Here is a 22,326-nt window from a genome sequence, read left to right as displayed (position 1 = left end):
CACAGGCTCTCATCTCTGATCTGTCCTCTTGGATCTGTGCTGTGCCCATGGCCCCTATCTTTCCCTGGCTCTGAGTATCCTGATGCTGACTTTAGAGGAGATTCCAGGGTTTGTGGAATGAGTCTACTTTAGATTTATGTTTATTTTAAAAGCTGGTCCAGGGACTAGACAGATGGCCCAGGGCAGAGACAAACTGTGTTGCCCTGTGACTCTTATCACGGGGTTTTGCCTTCCACAGTTTTTCTGACTTAGGTTAACTATGATCTGATTATAACAAGGCAAACGTGGTAAAAAAAATGTGACACGTTTGTTTTTACATGTTTTGTCTTTCTTTCCATGGGATGAAGACTCTGTCACACCTGGTGTGAGACCCTTGCCTCCTCTGTCTAGTGTCCACAAGGTTCACAATGCACAGGGCTGATGTGCTCAGGGGCAGACTCAGGTGTCACATGCACAGATTCACTGTCCTAATGCCTCAGTCTCTCACTCCCTCAGCTCAGCTCACCTGTCACCTCCCATCAACACATGTGTGAGCACAGGGCAGTGGTGTTGGGAGGAACTAAATCATGTCTACTACATTACCCTGTTGTCAACATACAAACACATGTTTGATGAACAAGGTAGGCCTTTTATTCTAAAATTACATGTTATGAGCATGTGAGCATTATATGCGTTCAATGTCTTTGTGACTGTGTCAGATCCCCGGAACTATTGTTACAGACAACTGTGAGCTGTGGTGTGGTTGCTGGGAATTGAACCTGGATATTCTGGAAGAGCAGCTGGTGCTCTTCACTTCTGAGCCATCTCTCCAGCCCACTATATTTGATAAATAAGGAATACAGAGTCATATGTTATATATTTCTAAGGCCTACTCTGCTTCACAGTGATATTTGTCTTGGTTTAGTCCTTGTTCATCTTGTTAAGCTTTAGCTATTTGGAGAAACTGAGTCATACAAATCTGTGCTATTCTATAATGGTAAACTATAAAAGATACCAGTCTCCTATGGACTAAAGTTTAAGGCATTTATGTTTTATTTAGATGATAAAGGATCTTCACCTCAAATTACTAAGGCTCAAACATAACAGAGATAAAATCACAAAATCATAACCTTATGAAAGTTACTGCCTTATTGTAAACTTTTGAAGACAATTGACACATTCAAGTTAAGAACAGGAACAAGGTGTATTTAGCCTCCTGTATATGTTTCCAAAGTTAAAACTAAAACAAGTTACTAGAAAGAAGGAAAGTTTGTTCAGTGTAGATATCCTTATTAGCAAGCAGGCCTCAAAACTTTTCAGAGATCTGCTGAATATGGCATTTAAAATGTTTAATGGACAAGGCTTACTATGACAGACAGAGACTCCCAGCTACTAGAAGTGACCCCCAGGTCTTCAGAGCAGATGAAAGGGCAGAGAAGAATTCCACCTTGAGATTACTTTAAATGTGACAAAGCCAGCCACTGGGTGAGAATCTTCCCTTCATCTCTCTGCCACCAGGACCCTGTTCAAACTGTGAAGGAGTAGGACACTGGGGAGTTGCTTTCCTTGCTTAGCTTAGACAAGGTAGGCTGCACCCCCAGGGTCCTCCTCCACTGGACAGTCGTTGGATCTTCTGGAGCAGGCAGGGAACACTGATGCTGCCCTGGATCCTCTGTTCCCAGTGAAATCAAGACTACCACAGCAGAACCTTCAGTGATTGTCTAGGTAATGAATAAGTCTGCCATTTTTAACAGATTTGGAAGCTGCTTGGTCTGTACTTCCTGCTTACTCAGGTGCAATTCCTCCTTTGCTGATCTCTGATGCTGTTAACTAGGGAGAGCTTTGTCAGTTTAACAGCAAGCAACAACACAGGATTCAGGTTTTGCTCAGTTCTTCATGTGTAAAAAGCCGGGGGCACTTTCCTAGAGTTGCTACTAGGTCTAGACACTCATCACATTGTTACCAGATTCTAAGAAGTGATACACTCCCACAACAGATTTCAATGTAACTTTTTACTACTCCTTTATGTAAAAGAAGTTGTTTTAGCAGGACTGCTCACAGTAACCAACCACTCGTGTCCTGTGGTGAATAACTGGAGAGAGAAAACTGTAAAGTTTATGTAGCTTCTAAGGATATGATAGTTTAAGTAAGCTACAGGGATCTTAAAAATGTGCTTTGAGATCTGTGAATGCAACTTATACAGATCTAAACCAGTGCTTTAACTGCAATTTATAAAGGTCTAAGGAGGTGTTTTAAGGTGTATAAATGCATTTCCTAGAGGTATAAGTAAATGATTTAAGGTGTATGGAAAATAAAAAATGTTTCCGATTTCTTCCCTCTGTATGCTATTCTGATATTAAGATCTAAAAAGTTCAGAGTTTTAACATTAATCAATGAAGTTCTGATGAATTATTTATCTACCCATGACAAACAGTGATTGCTATTATCATAGTCACAAGCTCAATATTATGAATTTCCTTTGGTTGTCTTCTAAGTATAGATTTAAAAGTGTTTTTCCTTGAGCTAAAAATACCTGTCCAATCTATATACACCCAGTGTTCTCGATAAAGGAAAGAGTGTGTGTTCATGGCAGGGCAGATGGGTGGGGGCGGGGAGGGTACCGGGCAGGTAGGAGTGGCACTTAGGGTTGGTGGGTTGGGAGGGCGGCGCTGACCACGAGTTTCTGCAGACTCTCACTTGCTCCGGTGGATATCTGGCTGTGACATGAGGTCGGACAGGAGCCTCCTCCTCAGGTATAATCAATAATCGTACGATGGTGACAATTACATCGCTCTGAACAAAGACCTGACAACATGGACAGTTGCAGACTCAGCCGTGCAGATCACCCTAAGCAAGTAGGAGAAGGCTGATGCTGCAGAGGAACACAGGGCCTACCTGGATGGCATGTGCCTGGAGTCGCTCAGCAGATACCTGGAGCTCCGGAAGGAGAAGCTGCTATGCACAGGTGCAGGAATGCATAGCTGAGAACTTCTGCTGTTTCTGTTGGTCCCTCCTGCTGACTGGAGCCTAGGCCTGCCTGTCTCTGCTAGGTTGTGTCACCACTGTTGCTAACCTGACTTTACCAAACCAGACTGCAGGTGTATCTGTGAGATGTTTGCAAGTGGACAGAGCTGCTGCTGCTGACCTGTGAACTGAACTGCTGATTTCCAGATAATACAGACAGGAGTTGCTCCAAAAAACAATTTCTAAACAGGTCCACTCCCCCATTCCTCAACCAACACCATGTACTTTCTTTTCCACTACCTCTGGTTGGTGGTGAGTTAAAAGGAAAGTTAAAGTCTTTAAGAACCATCATTAAAAATAGGATTTGAAAAAACTAAAGTTACACTGGTCCAGCAGGCAGAAGGGGGCATCTGAATCCTGTCAGCTCCATGCTGCCCTGAGCTGCATCTCCTCACTTCCACACTGAGAATAGGAATCTGAATGTGAACTTGATTGTTAACATCCTTGACCTGAGAGTTGATTGACAGGTAAACTGAGGGACAGAGAATATTTAGTGTTTCCTGGAGAAAATAATTGGCAGATGGAGAATCTTCCAGAATCTGTGTCACTAAGCTGTGTGTATCTAAGCTGTGTGTCACTAAGCTGTGTGGAACAGGATGAGGTGGTGGGGGCTGAGTGTGAACAGCCGTCTGTGAGGATGGAATTCATGCCCCCTGCAAAAAATCTATCATACAAAGGTTCTTTAACCCCCTAGACTGGAGAGGTATGTGCTCGCTACTTTACGTAGTCTTGCACAGTGGGAAGAATTGTATTGGAGATGAATGTTAGGTGCAAGATAGAAAAAATGACACATGTAAACAAGAAATAGGACCCCAACAAGAACAACCTCCCTCCATTAATAAATTGGAACTATAGCCAATTGTTCGGCCAGTGTAGTTTCTCCACAGGTATTTAGTAATCCTTATTCCCTGATGGATGCTTTAAGCAGGTCTGTTCATGTACACTCCAGGCCTGGCACCATTTAGCCCCCTAACTGCCTTCTTGTACCTAAAGTCAATACCTCAGGACCAGCTGATAGGGTTGAGTGGAGGGAACTCCTGCAACTATAGCTAACAGCCCCACCATTTGTGAAGAAGCTGTAGCTGGTGCATTAAAATCTATTTTAATTCAGGCCTCTGTATATTTCATTACTTGGATGACCTCTTAATATGACAAGCTAAAAGGCAAGATGAAAACCTAACCTCAGAGAATCTTAAACAACAAGCCATGAAAGCCCTAACAGAAAGAGGCTTTATATTATCCAAAGTTAAGATTCAACTTGTTTGGGATGGAGAGATGGCTCGACAGTTAAGAGCACTGACTGCGGTTCCAGAGGTCCTGAGTTCAATTCCCAGCAACCACACTGTGGCTAAAAACCATATGTCTTGGGATCCAATACTCTATTCTGGTGTCTCTGAAGAGAGCTACAGTGTACTCATATATGTAAAATAGAATAAATCTTTAAAAATGAAAGATTCAACTTATTTAACCCATCACATTCCTAGGGGGACAAATTAGTGTACCCTCAGTCTGGCCAGCTACACCTGTCAGTGACTTCACCAATGCATTAACCCTAAATACCCTTCAAAGCTTCTTAGGCAATATTAATTGGTTTGGGTCTTGGCTCACCATACCAGTCAGGCAATCACAGCCTCTATTTGATTTACTTAAGGGTGACTAGGATGCCCTTCTCTCCTCTCTCCCTGATGCCAGCAGCAGGAGGGACCCTTTGTTCTATTAAACACCACGTTAGAAACACCTGGCATGTTATGATCCACAACACACAATCCAGGTCTTTACATTCAGTTCTTCCCACACAGTGGTTGGAGCCTTACATCAACCTCAGGGAATCCTAGAATGGCTCCATGCTCCAAAAGGGGTAGCACCTCAACTACTAACTGAGGTTGAATCTTTATCCACTATTAGGACAGGAAGAGAGTGTACTTTATAAATTATAGGTAAAGAACCTGATGTAACTGTTTTCCCTTCCCCATCTCAGACATCCAATGGCTCCTGAGAAACCACACCTCTTTTGCTAATAGCCTCATTGGCTTCCCAGGACAGGCAGACAACCATTATCCCAAAGATAAATTCCTGCAGGCCCACCAGTCTTTAGGTGGCTTCCTCTCCAATGTTCTCTTGGTCCACTATCCCACAGGCCCACAGATTTTACAGATGGAGGGCCACAGGGTGCTGTCTACACAGTATACCAAAGAGACACTGGCTCTGAGTCACATTTCTTCCCCTCACAGATAAATCTCCCCGATTTAAAGAACCGTATTCTATCTTCCTGATCCTAACATATCTAAAAGAACCAGCTAATTTATATTCAGACAGCACTTATATGGTCAACTTACCTGTGGCTAGCCTGCTGCTATGTCAGACTTGGTGGTGACCCTTTTTCCCAACTATTAATTAAGATTTCAAAAATATTTTAAACTAGAACATATCTATTTTTCAGTCAACCATGTGTAGTCACACTCATCCCTTACCAGACCCCTGTCTGATGGCAACACATTAGCTGGTAAGATTGTCACAACTGGGGATTTTACTCTGTCACCCCTCACTGCTAAAGAACTCCCATCAACTAACCCATATTAACCTGGAAGGGCTACAGCTCAAATTCCCCAATGCCCCCATAAAATACCTCAAACACATTCTCAGAACTTACTCCTCCTGTGCCTCCCTAATTTGCACCCCTGCTATACAACAATTGGGCACCAACCCCAGAGGCTCTCAGGCTAATGCCCTCTTGCAAGAATGATGTCACCCACATCCCATCACTCCATACACAGAAATGTGTATTTGTTACTGTTCGTACCTATTCCCATTTAAAAACCTAATTAATCGCATGTTCTCCAATTTTGCTAATATGAGAGTCCCTCTCCATATCAAAGATGATACTGGACTGGCATTCAATAGCCATCAATTCTAAAACTTCTACAAGTCTTGGAAAATTGTCCACCACACTGGTATCCCTCACAACCCTCAGAGCTAAACTGTCATTGAAAGAACAAATCAAACACGTAAAAACATAATTAAATAAACACAAGACTTCCTACCACCAACTACCAAATTAAACCTGGCATTATTCACACTGAATGTGTTCAACCTCTATGCCACCCAAGACAAACCTCCCATTGTCTGTCACTGGAGTCAACCACCACATACACCACCCATCCTGGTCAGATGGAAGGACCCATTTGACAGGTGTTGGAGGGGGACAGATTCCCTTTTAACAGTAGGAAGGGGAATTGTTTCTATCTTTCCAGAGGAGCAACCTCACCCTGTCTGGGGTCCAGACTGCAATATCTGACGGGACCCCTCCAGTCAGAAAGAGGTCACACCTCAGGATCACAGAGCAAACAAAGAGGAGACCATGCAGACACTTGAGGGCACACAATCAGATCACCTGGAAGGACACTCGTGTCCTCATCGACACAGCTCGATGCAGCTGGTGCGGGCCCCCCCCCCCACATGGCTCCTTCTCTTTCATTCTCATGGCTGTTTTTACCCTCCTCGACACACACCATGCTGGTGTTATCCCCTCTCCTCCTAACACTATAGTTTCCTTGTTTTATGTCATGGGAACATATCATGGGAAGAACCAGATAATCAGGACTGGAGACTGCTCACTAGCAGGATGTCAGAACCCATTATGATTCCTATTCACGCAAATGCCATGTGCAGTGCTGATTCCTTTGCTTGGTTTCCTTGACAATCAGACACATCATGCCTTAAAGACATTAATACCTATGGAGGATGTCCCTATTGGTCCTGTAAGTTATAACTGGGGGAGCACGGGACATCTCACACTACCTATAAACCACCCTACTGTTCCTTATGTTAACCACCTTTAGATAAACACTGGAGAACCTTGGAATGAACCATGGAGAATGCGGAGAGTCATAAAATTTATGTTTTCTTTGATATCAAACCCTCTTCCCAGTGGACATTGGGGTCTACAGTGCAGAGACAATGACACAGGTCCACACAGACAATCTCAGGACTGAGAATGAAGATCCTTGTAAATATAACATGCCCATCTGGAGCTACAGATGCTTCATCTGGGAAGAAACATGAGGAGTCTGAGAGAAGGCAGATCCAGAGGAAAGAAGCAATGTCTCCTTTTTACAGTCAGACTTGGCAGTGTGAGCCACCCACTGCAGGTGAACACAGACCATGGTGGTGTGAGTGGGGTCCGTGTGGGCTTATAGGCCAGCGCCTCTGTTTAAGAAGCATCTCTCCACTGCATCCCCAACCACTTTTGTTGTCATTGTATTCCCGGAAGTGGCTTTTCTTCTATAAGACTCCAGGGTCTGACTTCTGAAGAGAAGAAAGAGGAAGGGTGGAGGAGAGGACACAGAGAGGCCTGCAGGTCTCTCCTGGTGTCCAGACAGTTTCTGGGCCAGAACTCAGAGACACCATGAAAAACAACGTTCTGTCCACAGCACAGGGTTCAGGCAAAGTCTTAGTCTCCAGGAGGTGAGGTCAGGGGTGGGGAAGCCCAGGGCTGGGGATTCCCCATCTCCCCAGTTTCACTTCTGCTCCTGTGTCAGGTCCTTCTGCCCGGACACTGATGACGCACTGGCGTCTCTCATCCCCATTGGGTGACGCGATCTCGGGGAACCAATCAGCGTCGCCACGGGTCCTGACTATAAAGTCCACACAGCCCTCAGAAGTTAGTTGCCCCGGATCCCAGATGGGGGCAATGACACTGCACACGCTGCTCCTGCTGCTGGCGGCCGCCCTGGCCACGACCCAGACCCGCGCGGGTGAGTGCGGGGTCGGGAGGGAAACGGGCTCTGCTGGGAGGGGCGGGGGCGGCACCGGGGAAGCCGCGTCGCCCACCGGACCCTCCGCCCCTTCTCCACCCGCGTCCCGAGCCCCGCGCCCTGCTACCCTCCCTGCCCGCGCACCCACCCAGGGTCCTGGGATGAAGTCGGGGTCTCACCGCGCACCGTCCCCAGGCTCACACTCGATGCGGTATTTCTACACCGCCATGTCCCGGCCCGGCCTCGGGGAGCCCTGGTTCATCTCTGTCGGCTACGTGGACGACACGCAGTTCGTCTGCTTCGACAGTGACACGGAAAATCCGAGGATTGAGCCGCGTGTGCCTTGGCTGGAGCAGGAGGGGCCGGAGTATTGGGAGTGGGAGACATGGATCGCCAAAAGCTGGGAGACGGCTTTCCGAGAGAGCCTGAGGATCCTGCGCGGCTACTACAACCAGAGCGAGGGCGGTGAGTGACCCTGGGTCGGAGGTCACGACCCCTCCACGTCCCGACACAGTGGCCGGAGATATTCGGGGTCTCAAGTCCCAGGTTTGGGAGCAGAACCCAACTGGGACCGGTTTTCCTTTCAGTTTGGAAAAGTTCATGGGTGAGCCGGGCCGGGCAGGTGGGCGGGGCTGACCACGGGGTCCTGCAGGCTCTCACACTTACCAGTGGATGTATGACTGTGAGATGAGGTCGGACGGGAGCTTCCTCCGAGGGTCTCATCAGTTCGCCTACGATGGCCGCGATTACATCGCCCTGAACGAAGACCTGGAAACGTGGACGGCGGCAGACATGGCGGCGCAGATCACCCGACGCAAGTGGGAGCAGGATGGTGATGCAGAAAGTCGCAAGGCCTACCTAAAGGGGAGGTGCTTGAAGTTGCTTCGCAAATACCTGGAGCTCGGGAAGGAGATGCTGCTGCGCACAGGTGCACAGGAGGCGGGCAGCTCCTCCCTCTGCCCTCAGGCTAGGGCTCAGTCCTGGGGAAGAAGAAACCCTCAGCTGGGGTGATGCCCCTGTCTCAGAGGGGAGAGTGTGTCCCTGGGTCTCCTGATCATCATCACAGTGACTGCACTGACACAGGGCTCAGCCTTCTCCCTGGACAGTTCCCAGTCTGTCTCAGGAGAAAAGGAGAGAATTTCCTGACAGAACAGCAGGGGCTTCCTGCTGTCAGCTATGGCCTCTCTCAGGCCTGGTTCTCTGCCCACACCCACTGTCTGTGGACACTGACTCCTGTCTTGCTGAGTGTGTCAGTCCTTACACCTAAGTACCGGAAGTCTCCTTTGTAGGGGAGACATGGACTCCCCTACACTAGGCTGGTTCCCCAGTTTCTAGAAATTTCCAAAGAATACATTCTTGCAGATCCCTCCCTGTCTGTGGGGTTTTCATCCCTTCAACCACCCAATTCTATCTATTCCTACAGTGGTGAATGGTCATGTGAGCCCTTATGGGGTAACCTGATGAATTATAAACTGGATATTCTCTCTCTCTCTCTCTCTCTCTCTCTCTCTCTGGCATTATTTTGCTTCTTCTCAGTTTTTGTCTGCACTGGACTGATAATGTTTCTCCATGCCCTTGTATTATCATTTGTATCAGTTTTCACAGACTGGATGATTAGACAAGTTAATTCAGGGTTCTCATTAAAGGAGAGACTTTTGTGAGCTTAGACTGTTTCCTGTTGGAACTAAACACCCAGATCCCTCCTGTTCTTCCTCCACCCCTACAAGTTACAGTGCTCCCCCTAGTGAATCAGGAATTGGACTCTCTGAGAGACAGAGTCTTCGGCAGTCTAGGACTGGAGTGAGAGGGAAGATCCAAACACCCTGTGAGCACACTGTGTCCCAGTGAGTGCTGCACTGGGGGTCCACAGCACACTCCAGGGATCCTATGTTACATACCTGTATCTTGTCACTCAATAGGCAGGTCCAGGGAATCATTTTCTCTGGCTGATTGATTGTTAGAGGTTGACCACATTTCTGCTACATACTTTGTGGTAACTGTTTACTTGGACTGACACTTATGTTAGTCAGTCAAATGACCAAAGAGTTTAAGTCTCAGTGGTGGAAACCTACCAGTAGCACATGGCCATAATTTATAATTTAGACATGAACTCAAACACATATTAAATTACTTGTTTTGCACTCCATTGTCCATTCCATGACTACCTACTTCATCCTATAGAACATCACATAAGGATGGCCATGTTGGCCCATGGGCATGTATGATTCCCTCTTAGCTTCTGAGTCCCCAGGAAAATGGGCAGTTCTGTCCTGAGATGACCAGCTCTACCTGAATGTCACTAGTGTGATGACAGTTGAAGTGTCAGACAGACACATAGTTCAGTGTCATCACTGATTTAACTGTGTCTTGTGTAGATTTCAGATTGTCTTGTTAATTTTGGGATATCTTAAATCTTCCACACAGATCCCCCAAAGGCACATGTGACCCATCACCCCAGACAAGAAGGTGATGTCACCCTGAGGTGCTGGGCCCTGGGCTTCTACCCTGCTGACATCACCCTGACCTGGCAGTTGAATGGGGAGGACCTGACCCAGGACATGGAGCTTGTGCAGACCAGGCCTTCAGGGGATGGAACCTTCCAGAAGTGGGCATCTCTGATGGTGCCTCTTGGGAAGGAGCAGAATTACACATGCCATGTGTACCATGAGGGGCTGTCTGAGCCCCTCACCCTGAGATGGGGTAAGGAGGGTGTGGGTGCATAGCTGGGGTCAGGGAAATCTTGAACCTTCTGCAGATCCTGAGCTGATCAGGGCTGAGAGCTGGGATCACGACCCTTACCTTCATTTTCTGTCCCTGTCCTTGCCAGAGCCTCCTCCATCCACTGACTCTAATATGGTGATCATAGCTGTTCTGGTTGCCCTTGGAGCTGTGGCCATCATTGGAGCTGTGGTGGCTTTTGTGATCAAGAGGAGGAGAAACAGAGGTAGGAAAGGGCAGGGTCTGAGTTTTCTCTCAGCCTCCTTTAGAAGTGTGCTCTGCTCATTAATGGGAAACACATCCACACCCTGCATTGCTACTGTCTCCAACTGGGTCTGCTGTCAGTTCTGGGAACTTCCTAGTGTCAAGATCATCCTTGAACTCTCACAGCTTTTCTTCTCACAGGTGGAATAGGAGGAGACTATGCTCCAGCTCCAGGTTAGTGTTGGGGGGGGGTAGGATTGTCCTGAGGCCATTGGCTGGGGATGTTGGGAGCTCTGGGAATCCATTATAGCTCCTCCAGAGAAATCTTCTGGAGGTCTCATTTGTACCTTGATATGAATACATACATATACACATACACATACTTTTTTTTGTCTTACCCTAGGCAGTGACAGCTCACAGAGGTGTAATATGTCTCTCCCAGATTGCAAAAGTGACACTCTGGGGCCTGATTGGGGAGGAGCAATGTGGACATGATTGGGTTTCAGGGACTCCCAGAATCCCCTGTGAGTGGTGGGTTGTTGGAATGTTGACTTCACAGTGATGGTTCATGACTCTCATTCTCTAGCATGAAGACAGCTGCCTGGAGTGGACTGAGTGACAGACAGTATGTTCATGTCTCTCCTGTGACATCCAGAGCCCTCAGTTCTCTTTAGACATCAGTGTTTGATGTTCCCTGTGAGCCTATGGGCTCAATGTGAAGAACTGTAGAGTCCAGTTTGCCCTTGCACTCCAGGGCCTTGTCCATGCACTGCTTGTATTCCTTTCCACAGCCAATCTGTCTAAGGGGCATCTGCATCCTGTCAGCTCCATGCTGCCCTGAGCTGCAGCTCCTCACTTCCACCTGAGAATAAGAATCTGAATGTGAACTTGATTGTTAACATCTTGACTTGAGAGTTGATTGCTTGTTAGTTTCATGGATTGAAGATATTTAAAGTTTGTTTTGTTTTTTGGGTTTTTTTTTTTTTTTTGAAGAAATAAATGGCAGATGGAGAACCTTCCAGAATCTGTGTCACTATGCTGTGTGTATCTCTTGGGACAGGATGAGGCTGTGCCCAGGTGTGCTCAGTCCATTGTGATCTTTGGTGGGGTCACTCACTCCTTGCCTGTGTCACCTCTGGGGTCTGCTCTCTCCGTCACTGTGAAGCACATGCTGAGAGTCTGTGATCACAAGGACATAGGGATGAGAGATGAACAGACAGATCACATCCTATACCTGAGACCCTGAACCTGGTCCTGTTCCCAGAATTATGTGTCTCCAGGGATAAAGATCAGAGACCCCAGTGGGGATCCTTCGATGTGCCAGGTGCACAAGAGAAGTCACACTACATTTCCTCCCATCCTTTGTTTTAGCTACTAATGATGCAGTCTTGAAGCTGCTCTGAGCTCTCCCTGTAGCCATGCTACTGTTGTGATTTATGCTTCTCCTTCTTTCCAGTGTCTTTTCCAGGGTTATCGGATATAGGATGTGTTTTTCTGTTTAACTCTCATGAGCACATCAACAGCTGAGATTATTGGCTTAAATTTTTCAAAACCTATTTTAAATAAAGGTTCATAGATGCTTAACCTCCTTTGTAGCCCACCACCCACCAGAAGTAGTGCAAAAGAAAGGTTATTAGGATATGTGGGAAGTAACATGTTTAGAAATGGTTCTTTGGAGGAAATTCAGTTTGCTATGTCAAGATATCAGCAGTTCACTTCACAAGAATCAGCAACAGCAGCTCAATCCACAATAAGCCGGGAGGCTCATCTATTTGCTATTTAGTAGTTCATTGGGGTGATTTCAATCTCCAACTGACAGGATACCAGAAGTCCAGGTCCGTAGTGTCAGGATACCAAACACAAAACAGCAGTGGTGGCACAACCCAGCAGGAATAGCCAAGCCTCCATCTGTGAGTTATGGGTTGTTGGAATGGCCTCCACCAAATCCGCATGAGTCAGCAGGAATGACCAGGAGCAGCAGGGACACCAGGAGTTCTTTGCCATGACTCTCTCAACAAAGGGAAGATCAACAAAGATGAAGACATGAAACCAACGAAGCATTGCAAAGCCAGCTATACAAGCCCACCATCACTGTCCATTGTGTCCTATTATACTCCCTCCAAACATCACATGTACTCACTCCAGTCTTGCCTCAGCAAAACACCACACAAGTCTGTCTTAGCAAAACTCCACTTGAGTCTGTATTAACAGACATATCCAGAAACCTCGACTTCACTCTGCCAATCAACCCCCTGCAGAAGTAAAAAGAAGCTGCCAGATATCACCAGAAGCTTTTTGGTGTATTTCTTACTAACAGAATCACGAGAAATGATGACCAATAAACAATGGTAAGGTTTACCAATACCATGCAGCCTCGTCTATTGTCTGTTGGGTTTTACTTATATTCCTTCTAAACATCATGTGTCCTTTCATGTGTCTACTTCAGAAAACATCATTTCACATAACGGACTTTCCAAAGAAACCAGAAGTTTCCATTTCAAGAACAAGGATGCTTCTCTCTCCTGTAACTTGGGTACCGCCCCCTGAACCCTTTACACTCCTGGACTATCTTATCTTTTAGCAACTTGTGTTGTGGAGTTAACTCCCTGAAGTCTCTTCATCTCCATTCCCAGCTCAGTGAACCTGTGGTTTGCAGCCCTGACTTGGGCATGATGGATGTGGTATTCAGCATAGTCTGCCTTAAAGTCCTGTTCATAAGCCTGTTGTTGCTCTGCATTGTGGATGACTCTGTATTGCAGGAGACCAAACTCCTGCTCATAGGCCGGTAACCATTTAAATTAAGTAATATTTATAGCACTAAATATTTATAGCACCTGAGGCATAAATTGAGGTAAAAACCTGCCAGCTCAGCGAGGAAACACTATTTTCTTAACTGTATATGAGATAATCTACTTACAAAACTAATTCTACAACTAAACTGCCAGCTCTTTAGAAATCTCTTTCTATCTGTGTCATTCTTCTGAGCCAGTCTACATTTCTTTTGAGCTCCTCCAAATCCAAGAGGACTCCTTAGCTCTCTTTCCTAGATTTCTTTTTTACCTGTGTCCTGTCAGATGCTTCTGTTGTTCCTGCAAAACCCAAAGAGGAAATCCCCATCACTTACCCAGAGCTTCTTCCAAGTTAAGAGAAAGAGAAAGAAAGAGAGAGGGAGAGAGCAAGAGAGCGAGAGACACAGAGACACAGAGACACAGAGAGAGATAGAGATTGAGAAAGAGCAAGGGCTCTCTGTCAAAGGTTCAATTGCTTATTAAAGAAGTCTAGCTTCTTCCATACATCCTTGGCAGGCTGAGCCATGTCACTGTCATGGGGTTTTCCTGCTCCGGGATTGCTAGCTTTTTTTCCACACCCTTTTCCCTGGAATCGGGTCCATGGGTTAAAGTAGGAAGTCCTTCCCAGATGGTGCTGTCTTTTGCTAAGCTGTCATTTCTGTGGGGCTGCTGGGGATGAAAGGGTACTGGAGAGGTGTTGTCACTGTGGACAACTCCTGTGTTGTTTCACCAAGACTACTGGCTGAAGTGGGAAAGGTGTCTCCAACCTGGACTACTCCTGTGACAACTGCAGTTTGATGAGATGTAGTGGAGCTGCCATTTTAACAGGAGCCCCCATTTTGGACAGCTCCTGTGGGACATTTTACTAAGGTGGCCTGTACACTGGAATAGGGAGGAAGGGCCTGCTGTCACTTTGACGGATTTAGCTTTAGGGACTACTATAAGCCAGGATAAACCCTTTCTCCCTAAGCTGTGTTTTGTCAGATATTAGGACACAGTGATGGAAAATGGAACTGTATTGGTTACTTTTCTGTTGCTGTGATAAAACATCATGTCCAAGGAAACTTACAGAAGGTTTGTCTGGGGATTAGGGTCCCAAAGACTTAAGAGTCCATCAACATCATGACAGCAAACACCAGGCATGGCAGCAGGAACAGCTGAGAGCTCATACCTCCAACCACGCCTCCCAGTGACATACTTCCTCCAGCAAGGCCACACCTCCTAAGCTTCCCCAAACAGCACCAACTGGGAACTAAGTATTCAAATGACCAAGAATATGGGGGTCATCTTATTCAAAGGACCACAGTAACTAACGCAGACAGTGACACCCAAGCTCCCAGTGCAAATATCTTCCAGGTGTAGTGCCAGGGAAATGTTAGTGTTCCCCAGACTGAATTTCAAAGGTTTGGCCTCTCCCAGGTGTCAGCCAGCTGACACTGCCACAGGTGGGACCTGGGCAAAAGGCCTGCTTCTCCAGAGTCATCCAAGGCAATGCTGGTACCTATCTATCAGGAAACACCTTTTCTAATGTCATGGTGGGCACCTCTTGTATGTGCCAAGTCCAGGAATGAAGGAACTTTTGAAAGGAAACATTCAAACCCAATGGTCTCCAAGGGGACCATGGAGATGGCTCTGAGTGTGAAGGTTCTTGTCATCAAGCTTGGCTCCCTGAGTTTGATCCACTGAAGCCACATGGTGAATGAAAACACCTGACTCCTGTAAGTTATCCTCTGAGCTTCACGTGGGCATCATGACATGGACATCCCTACACATAATTATTAAATCAGTGCAATAAAAATTTAAAAAAGAACTATGATGGTTTCCTGTTGAAGGACATAGAAATACGTATGTATGAGGACACATATGTCTAAGGACAGGTATATGTAAGCTGTGTCCAGTTTGCCCCCAAACTTTCCAGTGAGTGAGTTTTCCTGTGTCCAAAACCCACATTGTAATGAGAAGTGGCCAGGTGGATTGAAGGGCAACCCAAGCAAGGATAATCACAGAGGCTTTAAACTACTTCACGTGTTATGTATTTACCCTTGCTATATGTGTATGGTGTGGAATGAGGGCACTCCCCAGATGTGGTGTGTGTTGGGGGAGAGGGAGTCAGAAGACAACCTTGAGGGGCTAGTACTCTCTTTCCATGTGTATTCTGGGGGACTGAACTCAAGTGGTCAGACTTAGTGGCAAGTATCTCTATCTGAGTCACCTCACCATTCCAGCCTAGGTAACGCTACCCTGTTTTTGGAGGTGTTGAGAAATTGAACCTGTGGCCTGTGGCATACAAGGTGGGCACTCTAGTCACTGAACCACATTCCCAATGTTTGAAAACATTGGGACAAGGAGACAAGGAGACAAGGGCTTTCTGTTATTTCAAAGGACTGTACTAAAGCTTTAGGATAAAGATGGAATTAGAGATTATCTGTTAAAACAGACATGGGTGGAGTACAAGAAGCACTATGGCAATGTGGCCCCCTGATCTGAGGGCCTAAATATAGGAGAACCAGGCCTGAAGAGGAAATTTCAGGTTTGTTTGGAGACTCAGTTGTGTCATGTGTTGTTTTTCTAGAAACTGTCTTATTAGAGTATGTTTTTGCTGATGCAGACGCATGGTGTTTTTCTGGAAGCTGCCTGGAAAAGGGGCATGTAATGTTTTGCTAGACTTGAGAGATCTTCTCTTGAGAGATCACATGATGTTTGGAAAGGGTATAAATATAACCCAACAGACCACAGACGATGGTATGTGGCATTGGTTCGCCTTGCCATTCTTTGCTGGTCTTTGCTGGTCTTTGCTGATGCTGGTCTTCACTGACGATGCTGTGTGGCATTGGTTAGCCTTGCCTTCTTTGCTGATCATTTGTCATGACTTTGTAGAGAGAAATGAACCAAAGAACTTCTGGTGGTGTTCCAGCAGCTTCTTCCTGCTTCTGCAGACTCAGACCGATAGGTAGGGTCTCAAAGTTTCTTCTGGATTGAACTGCCATTGCTGACTTGTGTGAACTCAACTGCTGATATCCTGACAACACAGATTGGACTCACCCCAAGGAACTATTTCTAAGCAGGTCCACATCCTCCTTTGCCCTATTAACCTTATGTTTCTACTACCTCTGGTGGGTGGTGAGCTAGAAGAGAGGTTAAAACATTTAAATAAGCTTATTAAAGTAGATTTTGGACAATATAAGCCTACACAGGGCATCTGGAATGTTCCATGTGTGGGTTATGTTACCAATGCTGCATTGGTGCTGGAGGACATCAGACGTTTTGTTAGACTGAGAACTGTGGGGACAGATTGGGAAGCTCCTTCTCTTCGACTCTGTGACCCTGAGGAACCCAGGGTTTCTCCTATTCAGACCTTCTCTGCAGGGTAGTTAGGTGACTCAGGCCTGAGGGAGTGTCACAGCTCACACTCACCTAGTGTCACAGCTCACACTCACCCAGTGTCACAGCTCACACTCACCCAGTGTCACAGCTCACACTGACCTAGTGTAACAGCTCACACTGACCTAGTGTAACAGCTCACACTGACCTAGTGTCACAGCTCACACTCACCTAGTGTCACAGCTCACACACTCACCTAGTGTCACAGCTCACACTCACCTAGTGCTCACTGCTCACACACTCACCTAATGTCAGTGTTTTCTGGTGGTCTGTCTATCAAGGATGAAGAGGTGTTGAAGAAGAATTGCCCACACATTGTCGTGGGGACTCCTGGCCGAATTCTAGCTGTGGCTCAAAATAAGAGCCTGAACCTCAAACACATTAAACACTTTATCTTGGACGAATGTGACAAGATGCTTGAACAGCTCAGTGAGTGGCCATGCCCATGCCCCATATCAGGTGGTTTAGGGAGCCGCCCTTTGAGCCAAATGATGTATGTCTGACATAGGAGCACTTGTGTGCAAGGACGACTCTTATCTATCACCCATGACTGATGGCTCTGGGCTTCCTTCTCTTCCCCTGGTGCTGCAGTGTGCAGCGAGGCCGTGTGCCCAGCCTTGTGCTCTCCTTTCTGTAACAGGGAACGGAACGTGCTGACACCACAAGTCATTAACACAGCTCCCCCCTTAGGGATGGACCATGTACTTACTGGGTGTTACACTAGAGCAGCAGGTGCCTGTATTCCAGTATAGCCTGCGTGATCAGGATTCATACATGTGTAGGTTTCTGGAGTTAAACCCTGGAATTCATATAGTAAATGTTCACAGGAGATCATATGTTCTGGTGTTGTAGTGTGCCAAGTGGGGTTAAAAGACAATTTTCATTAAGAATTTCATTGGGGAGTGCTAGAGAAACGGCTCGTTAGTTAAGAGCACTGGTGGCTCTTGCAGAGGACCAGGGTTTCATGTAAGAAACATAACAGAGCTCCAGGTGCTAGTTTAGGCACATGCCTGTAATCCAAGCACTTCAAGAGTCTAAGGCAGGTGAGTCTCTAGGAGTTGGAGGCCCATCTGATTTATAGAGTCAGTTCAAGGACATCCAGGACTACACAGAGAAACTTGTGAAAAATCTTTAATAAAAAAAAAACAAAAAGGCTTCACATGTCTTTAATCCCAAGGGTGGCCTTGAACTGAGAAATCCCTCTGCCTCTGCCTCCCAAGTGCTGGGATTAAAGGTGTGCGACACCACTGCTCGGCCTCAAGTCTTTTTCTAAGTGCATTCCTAACTCCATGTTGTTAATGTTGTTACTAGTATAAACCGCTCCTGGTCCTCCAGCCAGGACCTCCTAAGTGCTGGGGTTACAGTCATGTGCCACAAAGCCTGGCTTGTTCCTGAGATCATGGAAATGCCACATCTCTGCAGTGGCTTCCCTCAGAGTTTCATTGGCCTCACCAGAATTAAGTCACTGACTCATTTTCTTCTGTGAATTTTTTTCTTGCAGACATGCGTCGGGATGTCCAGGAAATTTTTCGCATGACCCCCCATGAGAAGCAGGTCATGATGTTCAGTGCTACCTTGAGCAAAGAGATCCGCCCTGTCTGCCCCAAGTTCATGCAAGATGTAAATACCCTTCTACCTTCTTTCCCTCCACTCCCTGCCCGCTGCCTCCTCCCCCTCCTCGCCCTCTTCTTCCAGACTCCCTTGTCCTTCAAGCACCAAGAAGGGAGTTTGTGCCCGTCTGGGCACAACAACTCCTTGAAGAAAAACACAGAGGCAGAGACAGTTAGCGTTAGGGTCTGCGCGTGCCAGGGAAACTCCGGAAGACTTGGTCGGGTTAACGTGAGAGCGGGTAGTGTTTGACATTGTTTTGATCACGACATTTTTGAACCTCTTCTCCCTGTGGGGATAGGGCAAAATTGTGTGCCCTATCACCCTCCCATCGTCTCCTACACACCCCCTTCAGCCACTCACCCTCCAGGTGGCATGGAGCATTCAGCTGGAGCCTCTGCTCACCGAAACTCTATAGTCAGTGGCAGGAGAGCAACAGAGGGACAGTCAGGTGCAGGGCCTGTCCAGAAGAAGAACAGACAAACAGCACCATGAATCGGCCCCTCCCAACATCCAGGAGCGGGGGCATTTGGCACCTCAGCGCTCCCAGTCCCCTACTCCTTCCCAACCATACCTCCTTGCGCCCACCGGAGCCTTGGTTGATGTGAGCTGGCAGCAGGGAAGCTCCGAGGCACGATGGCAGAATGCAGACCTGCGAGCAATGGAGCAGCTGCGGAGGCCACGGGGAGCCTGACCAGGATGCTGAGGACCCATCCAGCCTCTTTTTCTGTTCCCGGTTTTTTCCTGAACCTAATGTGCTGTACCCCATTTTCCCCATACTTGTTGGGGGAGGAAGTGTCCTGAGTGGGGTGGTGAATTTTTTTTTTTACATTTTTTTTTAAATGAGGGTTCTGGGAAACGTCGAATTTGGGAAGCTGTACTGACAAGCAACCAAGTGGGTGTCAGTGGAGAGACTGAGCAGTGGGTCCTTCCACCCTTCCCGGGCCTTCCCTTGAGAAGATGGCTTTCTCTGGGGCTGGGCTGGGGCAGAATTAGGAGGCAGCTGTGGGACTAATTTGAGGAGCCTGCCTTCTGGAAGAGGTTTCTGTGACCCCCGCCTTGGTCCCTGGCTATGTAAACTGTCTCTCAGGACAGTGTGGAGAGTGGGGAAAGTCCAGCCTGGAGTTCACTGTCTGCCTCTGTTTATGCTCCTGCCTTCCCTTCAAGGGTTAGGGGTGGGTATGCTTTATTTTTTATCAAATGTGAGGCGATTTCCTTTCCATTGCCCTTTTCGCCTTTGATGCTAAAAGATCTTTGTATTAGAACTGAAGAGAAAAACGGCAGCTGAGCTATAAATCTCACAGCTGCTGTGAGGAGGGAGATGGAGAGAAAGAGAAGCCATGTCCTCTAGTTAAGAGTTCAAGAAATCAGGCAGGCTCAGAGATGGAGGTCTCAGGGCATCTGCAGGTGGTGGAGACTCAGCAGGTCAGGTAGGAGAAGCTGCTTAGTGTGTTGCCTGGTAACAGGAGAGAAGAGGAAAAAGGGCAAGTTGTGCTGGGTTAGAGCTCGGAGCTGGCCTGACCTGGCTGAGGCAGGTGTGGGTGAGGGAGGCTGCAGGTTTGTTGTCCGGGACCGTTTGTCCCCAATCCCCCACATGTAGGTGGTTTTCACTGAACTCAGAGGCCTTTCTCTTCTAAAGCAGATCTGGAGGTTCAGAGCAGGGTGTCTCTCACCTTGAGCCATGTTTGTTCCTCTTTAGTGACATTTTAGAGAATGTACTACCTCAACCACCCGAGAGCTGGGGTCTGTGCTGCCGATGCCTGGCTATTAAGTGGCTTTTGATGGTGTCCGGTGCAACCTTCTGGTCTTGAGGACATTTGTAAAAGTGCAGAGAGGACAGCTGAGTGGGGCAGTTGTCCCTGTCCTGTTCTGGTGACATCCCTGCCTCTCCTGGGTGTTCTGGCCATGCTCTTCCCTTGAGCACCATGCCCTGTTATCTTTCCTCCATCACTTCCACCTGGCAGCCAGCACCTTGCTCTGTGCAGAGCTCCCATCTCTAACCATTGTCAGTTGGGCTTAAAATTGAATTGATGCGGATGCTACCAGATCTAGCTGGAAAGAGACCTCAGCACTGAGTATTCTTTGTGGTGGGGAGGGGTTTTCAGTCTTCTCTCTCCTCCCCATCTTTCCATGGGGTGTATTGGAGATCAGCATCCTCCACCCCCCCAGGTTTAACCCCCCCCACTCTGCCCTCCTCCTGCCCCCACCCCTCCTCCCCCTCAGCCTATGGAGATCTTCGTGGATGACGAGACCAAATTGACGCTGCACGGGTTGCAGCAATACTACGTGAAACTGAAGGACAACGAGAAGAACCAGAAGCTCTTTGACCTTCTCGATGTCCTCGAGTTCAACCAGGTCAGTGCCCCGTCCCGCGGGGCAGCTTTTGTCGCAGGGTCCCTCGGAGAAGGCGAGCCTAATGGGAAGAAACAGGGGAGAAAGAGGCGCGAGACCAAGCAAGGAGAAAGAAGGCACAGAGCCAGCTGAGTCTTGTCAAGGTCTCACTTTATTGAGGAAGCTGCTACAAGATATACTGTGGGGAATGGGAGGAGGGGGTGACCCCTTGGAACCTGTGGCAGGGGTTTAGGGAACTGGGTTAGGGAACTTGTGGTTGGGTGGGGAATGGAAAACTAAAATTAGGTAAGGGAACATTTGGGTAAGGGGCTTAAGTAAGGGGTTGGTTAAGGGGTTGGGAAAGGGGGTGAGCTGAACTCTCCGTGGTAAGCTGCAAGCTCCGTGCAAGCATGCTGAGAACAAGGAAGTAACTGTTGTTCTCACAGTGGCAGAGGGCAGGCTGCCCAAGCCAAGTGTTTTTAGCTTCAGGGTATATTTTCCTGGCCCCCGACAGGTCAGTATTGATGGTCTGTTTGGTGTGAGCACTGCACGTCTCCAGCTGTGGCAGAAGCCTGTGTAGAAGTAGCCTGTGATTGACGGGCCGTGTAGGTGAAGCAGTGGATGGCGCACGTCAGAAGTGGGAAGATGGAGTTGGGTAAGAGCCAGGTAGAGTACTTGATGACGTCAGTAAGGAGAGAAAAGCTCTGCAGGCACCTGACACCTCAGAGCGAGCCTGGCAGCTGTGCTAGGCTGCTGTAGAGCTGAGGGGGTCTTGGTGTTTGAAGATCATTTGATTTTCTAGACTGTAGTTCTCATTCTTAACATTTTGAGAGTTGCCTTGCCCTTGTGAGTGCTGGTTTGAGGTCTGATGTCCATGCAACTCAGAGGCCAGAATGTTCAGAAATTAAGGCCTAGACGTACATGCAGTCAGGTTGAGAAGCAGAAAAAACACTTGTGTAGGGATATCTGTGTTGGAATAAGGGACTGAGGAAGGAATTTCTTTAGAAATTGTGCCAGGTCTGGGAGTTGGTAGCACATGCCTTTAAACCCAGCATTCAGGAGTCAGAGTCTGGCAGCCCTTACGTCTACAGAGTGGTCTACAGAGTACGTTGCAGGACAGCCAGGACTACACAGGGAAATGCTGCCTTGAAAAGCAAAAAAAAATGCCGGGCGGTGGTGGCGCACGCCTTTAGTCCTAGCACTTGGGAGGCAGAGGCAGGGGGATTTCTGAGTTCGAGGCCAGCCTGGTCTACAGAGTGAGTTCCGGGACAGTCAGGAGTATACAGAGAAACCTTGTCTTGAAAAAACCAAAAAAAAAAAAAAAAAGAAAAAGAAAAAGAAAAGCAAGAAACCAGCCGGGCAGTGGTGGCGCATGCCTTTAATCCCAGCACTTGGGAGGCAGAGGCAGGGGGATTTCTGAGTTGGAGGCCAGCCTGGTATACAGAATGAGTTCTAGGACAGCCAGGGCTACACAGAGAAACCCTGTCTCGAAAAAAAAAAAAAGAAGAAAGAAAAGCAAAGCAAAAAAAAAAAAAAAA

The 22,326-nt window shown here is 47.4% G+C and overlaps 2 protein-coding genes, 1 long non-coding RNA gene and 1 other non-coding gene across 5 annotated transcripts in view; all 4 read left to right on the top strand.

Moving 5' to 3' along the window:
* The first annotated feature begins 283 nt into the window (after window positions 1–283).
* On the top strand, window positions 284–4,455 carry LOC114638022. Its single transcript, XR_003713809.1, has 2 exons — window positions 284–1,704; window positions 2,669–4,455. It is a non-coding gene; the product is annotated as an uncharacterized LOC114638022 (long non-coding RNA).
* A 3,223-nt stretch (window positions 4,456–7,678) lies between these two features.
* Window positions 7,679–11,686, top strand: LOC114638021 (H-2 class I histocompatibility antigen, Q7 alpha chain-like). 2 transcript variants are annotated; one of them, XM_028786357.1, is made up of 7 exons: window positions 7,679–7,757; window positions 7,953–8,222; window positions 8,410–8,685; window positions 10,182–10,457; window positions 10,585–10,701; window positions 10,881–10,913; window positions 11,266–11,686. In XM_028786357.1, the coding sequence occupies exons 1-7, from the start codon at window positions 7,685–7,687 to the stop codon at window positions 11,268–11,270; spliced, it is 1,050 nt and encodes a 349-aa protein (XP_028642190.1). In that variant the 5' UTR covers window positions 7,679–7,684; the 3' UTR covers window positions 11,271–11,686. The 2 variants fall into 2 exon arrangements, with proteins under 2 accessions (XP_028642190.1, XP_028642189.1); XM_028786356.1 differs by having other exon boundaries at window positions 10,866–10,913.
* Window positions 11,687–17,097: 5,411 nt separating this feature from the next.
* Window positions 17,098–22,326, top strand: part of LOC114638082 (spliceosome RNA helicase DDX39B-like) — a 6,740-nt gene continuing 1,511 nt past the window's right edge. Inside the window, 3 exon segments of the mRNA XM_028786438.1 lie at window positions 17,098–17,278; window positions 18,351–18,469; window positions 20,681–20,812. Of these exon segments, the coding sequence (XP_028642271.1) occupies window positions 17,098–17,278; window positions 18,351–18,469; window positions 20,681–20,812 (432 nt within the window).
* LOC114638147 lies at window positions 17,333–17,408 on the top strand. Its single transcript, XR_003713830.1, has one exon. It is a non-coding gene; the product is annotated as a small nucleolar RNA SNORD83 (small nucleolar RNA).

This window comes from Grammomys surdaster, unplaced genomic scaffold (genome assembly GCF_004785775.1).
Source record: "Grammomys surdaster isolate TR1022 unplaced genomic scaffold, NIH_TR_1.0 125504, whole genome shotgun sequence".
Classification (NCBI taxonomy): domain Eukaryota; kingdom Metazoa; phylum Chordata; class Mammalia; order Rodentia; family Muridae; genus Grammomys; species Grammomys surdaster.
The sequence above is the reverse complement of the archived record's forward strand: the minus strand, read 5'-3'. Positions and strand labels throughout refer to the sequence as shown.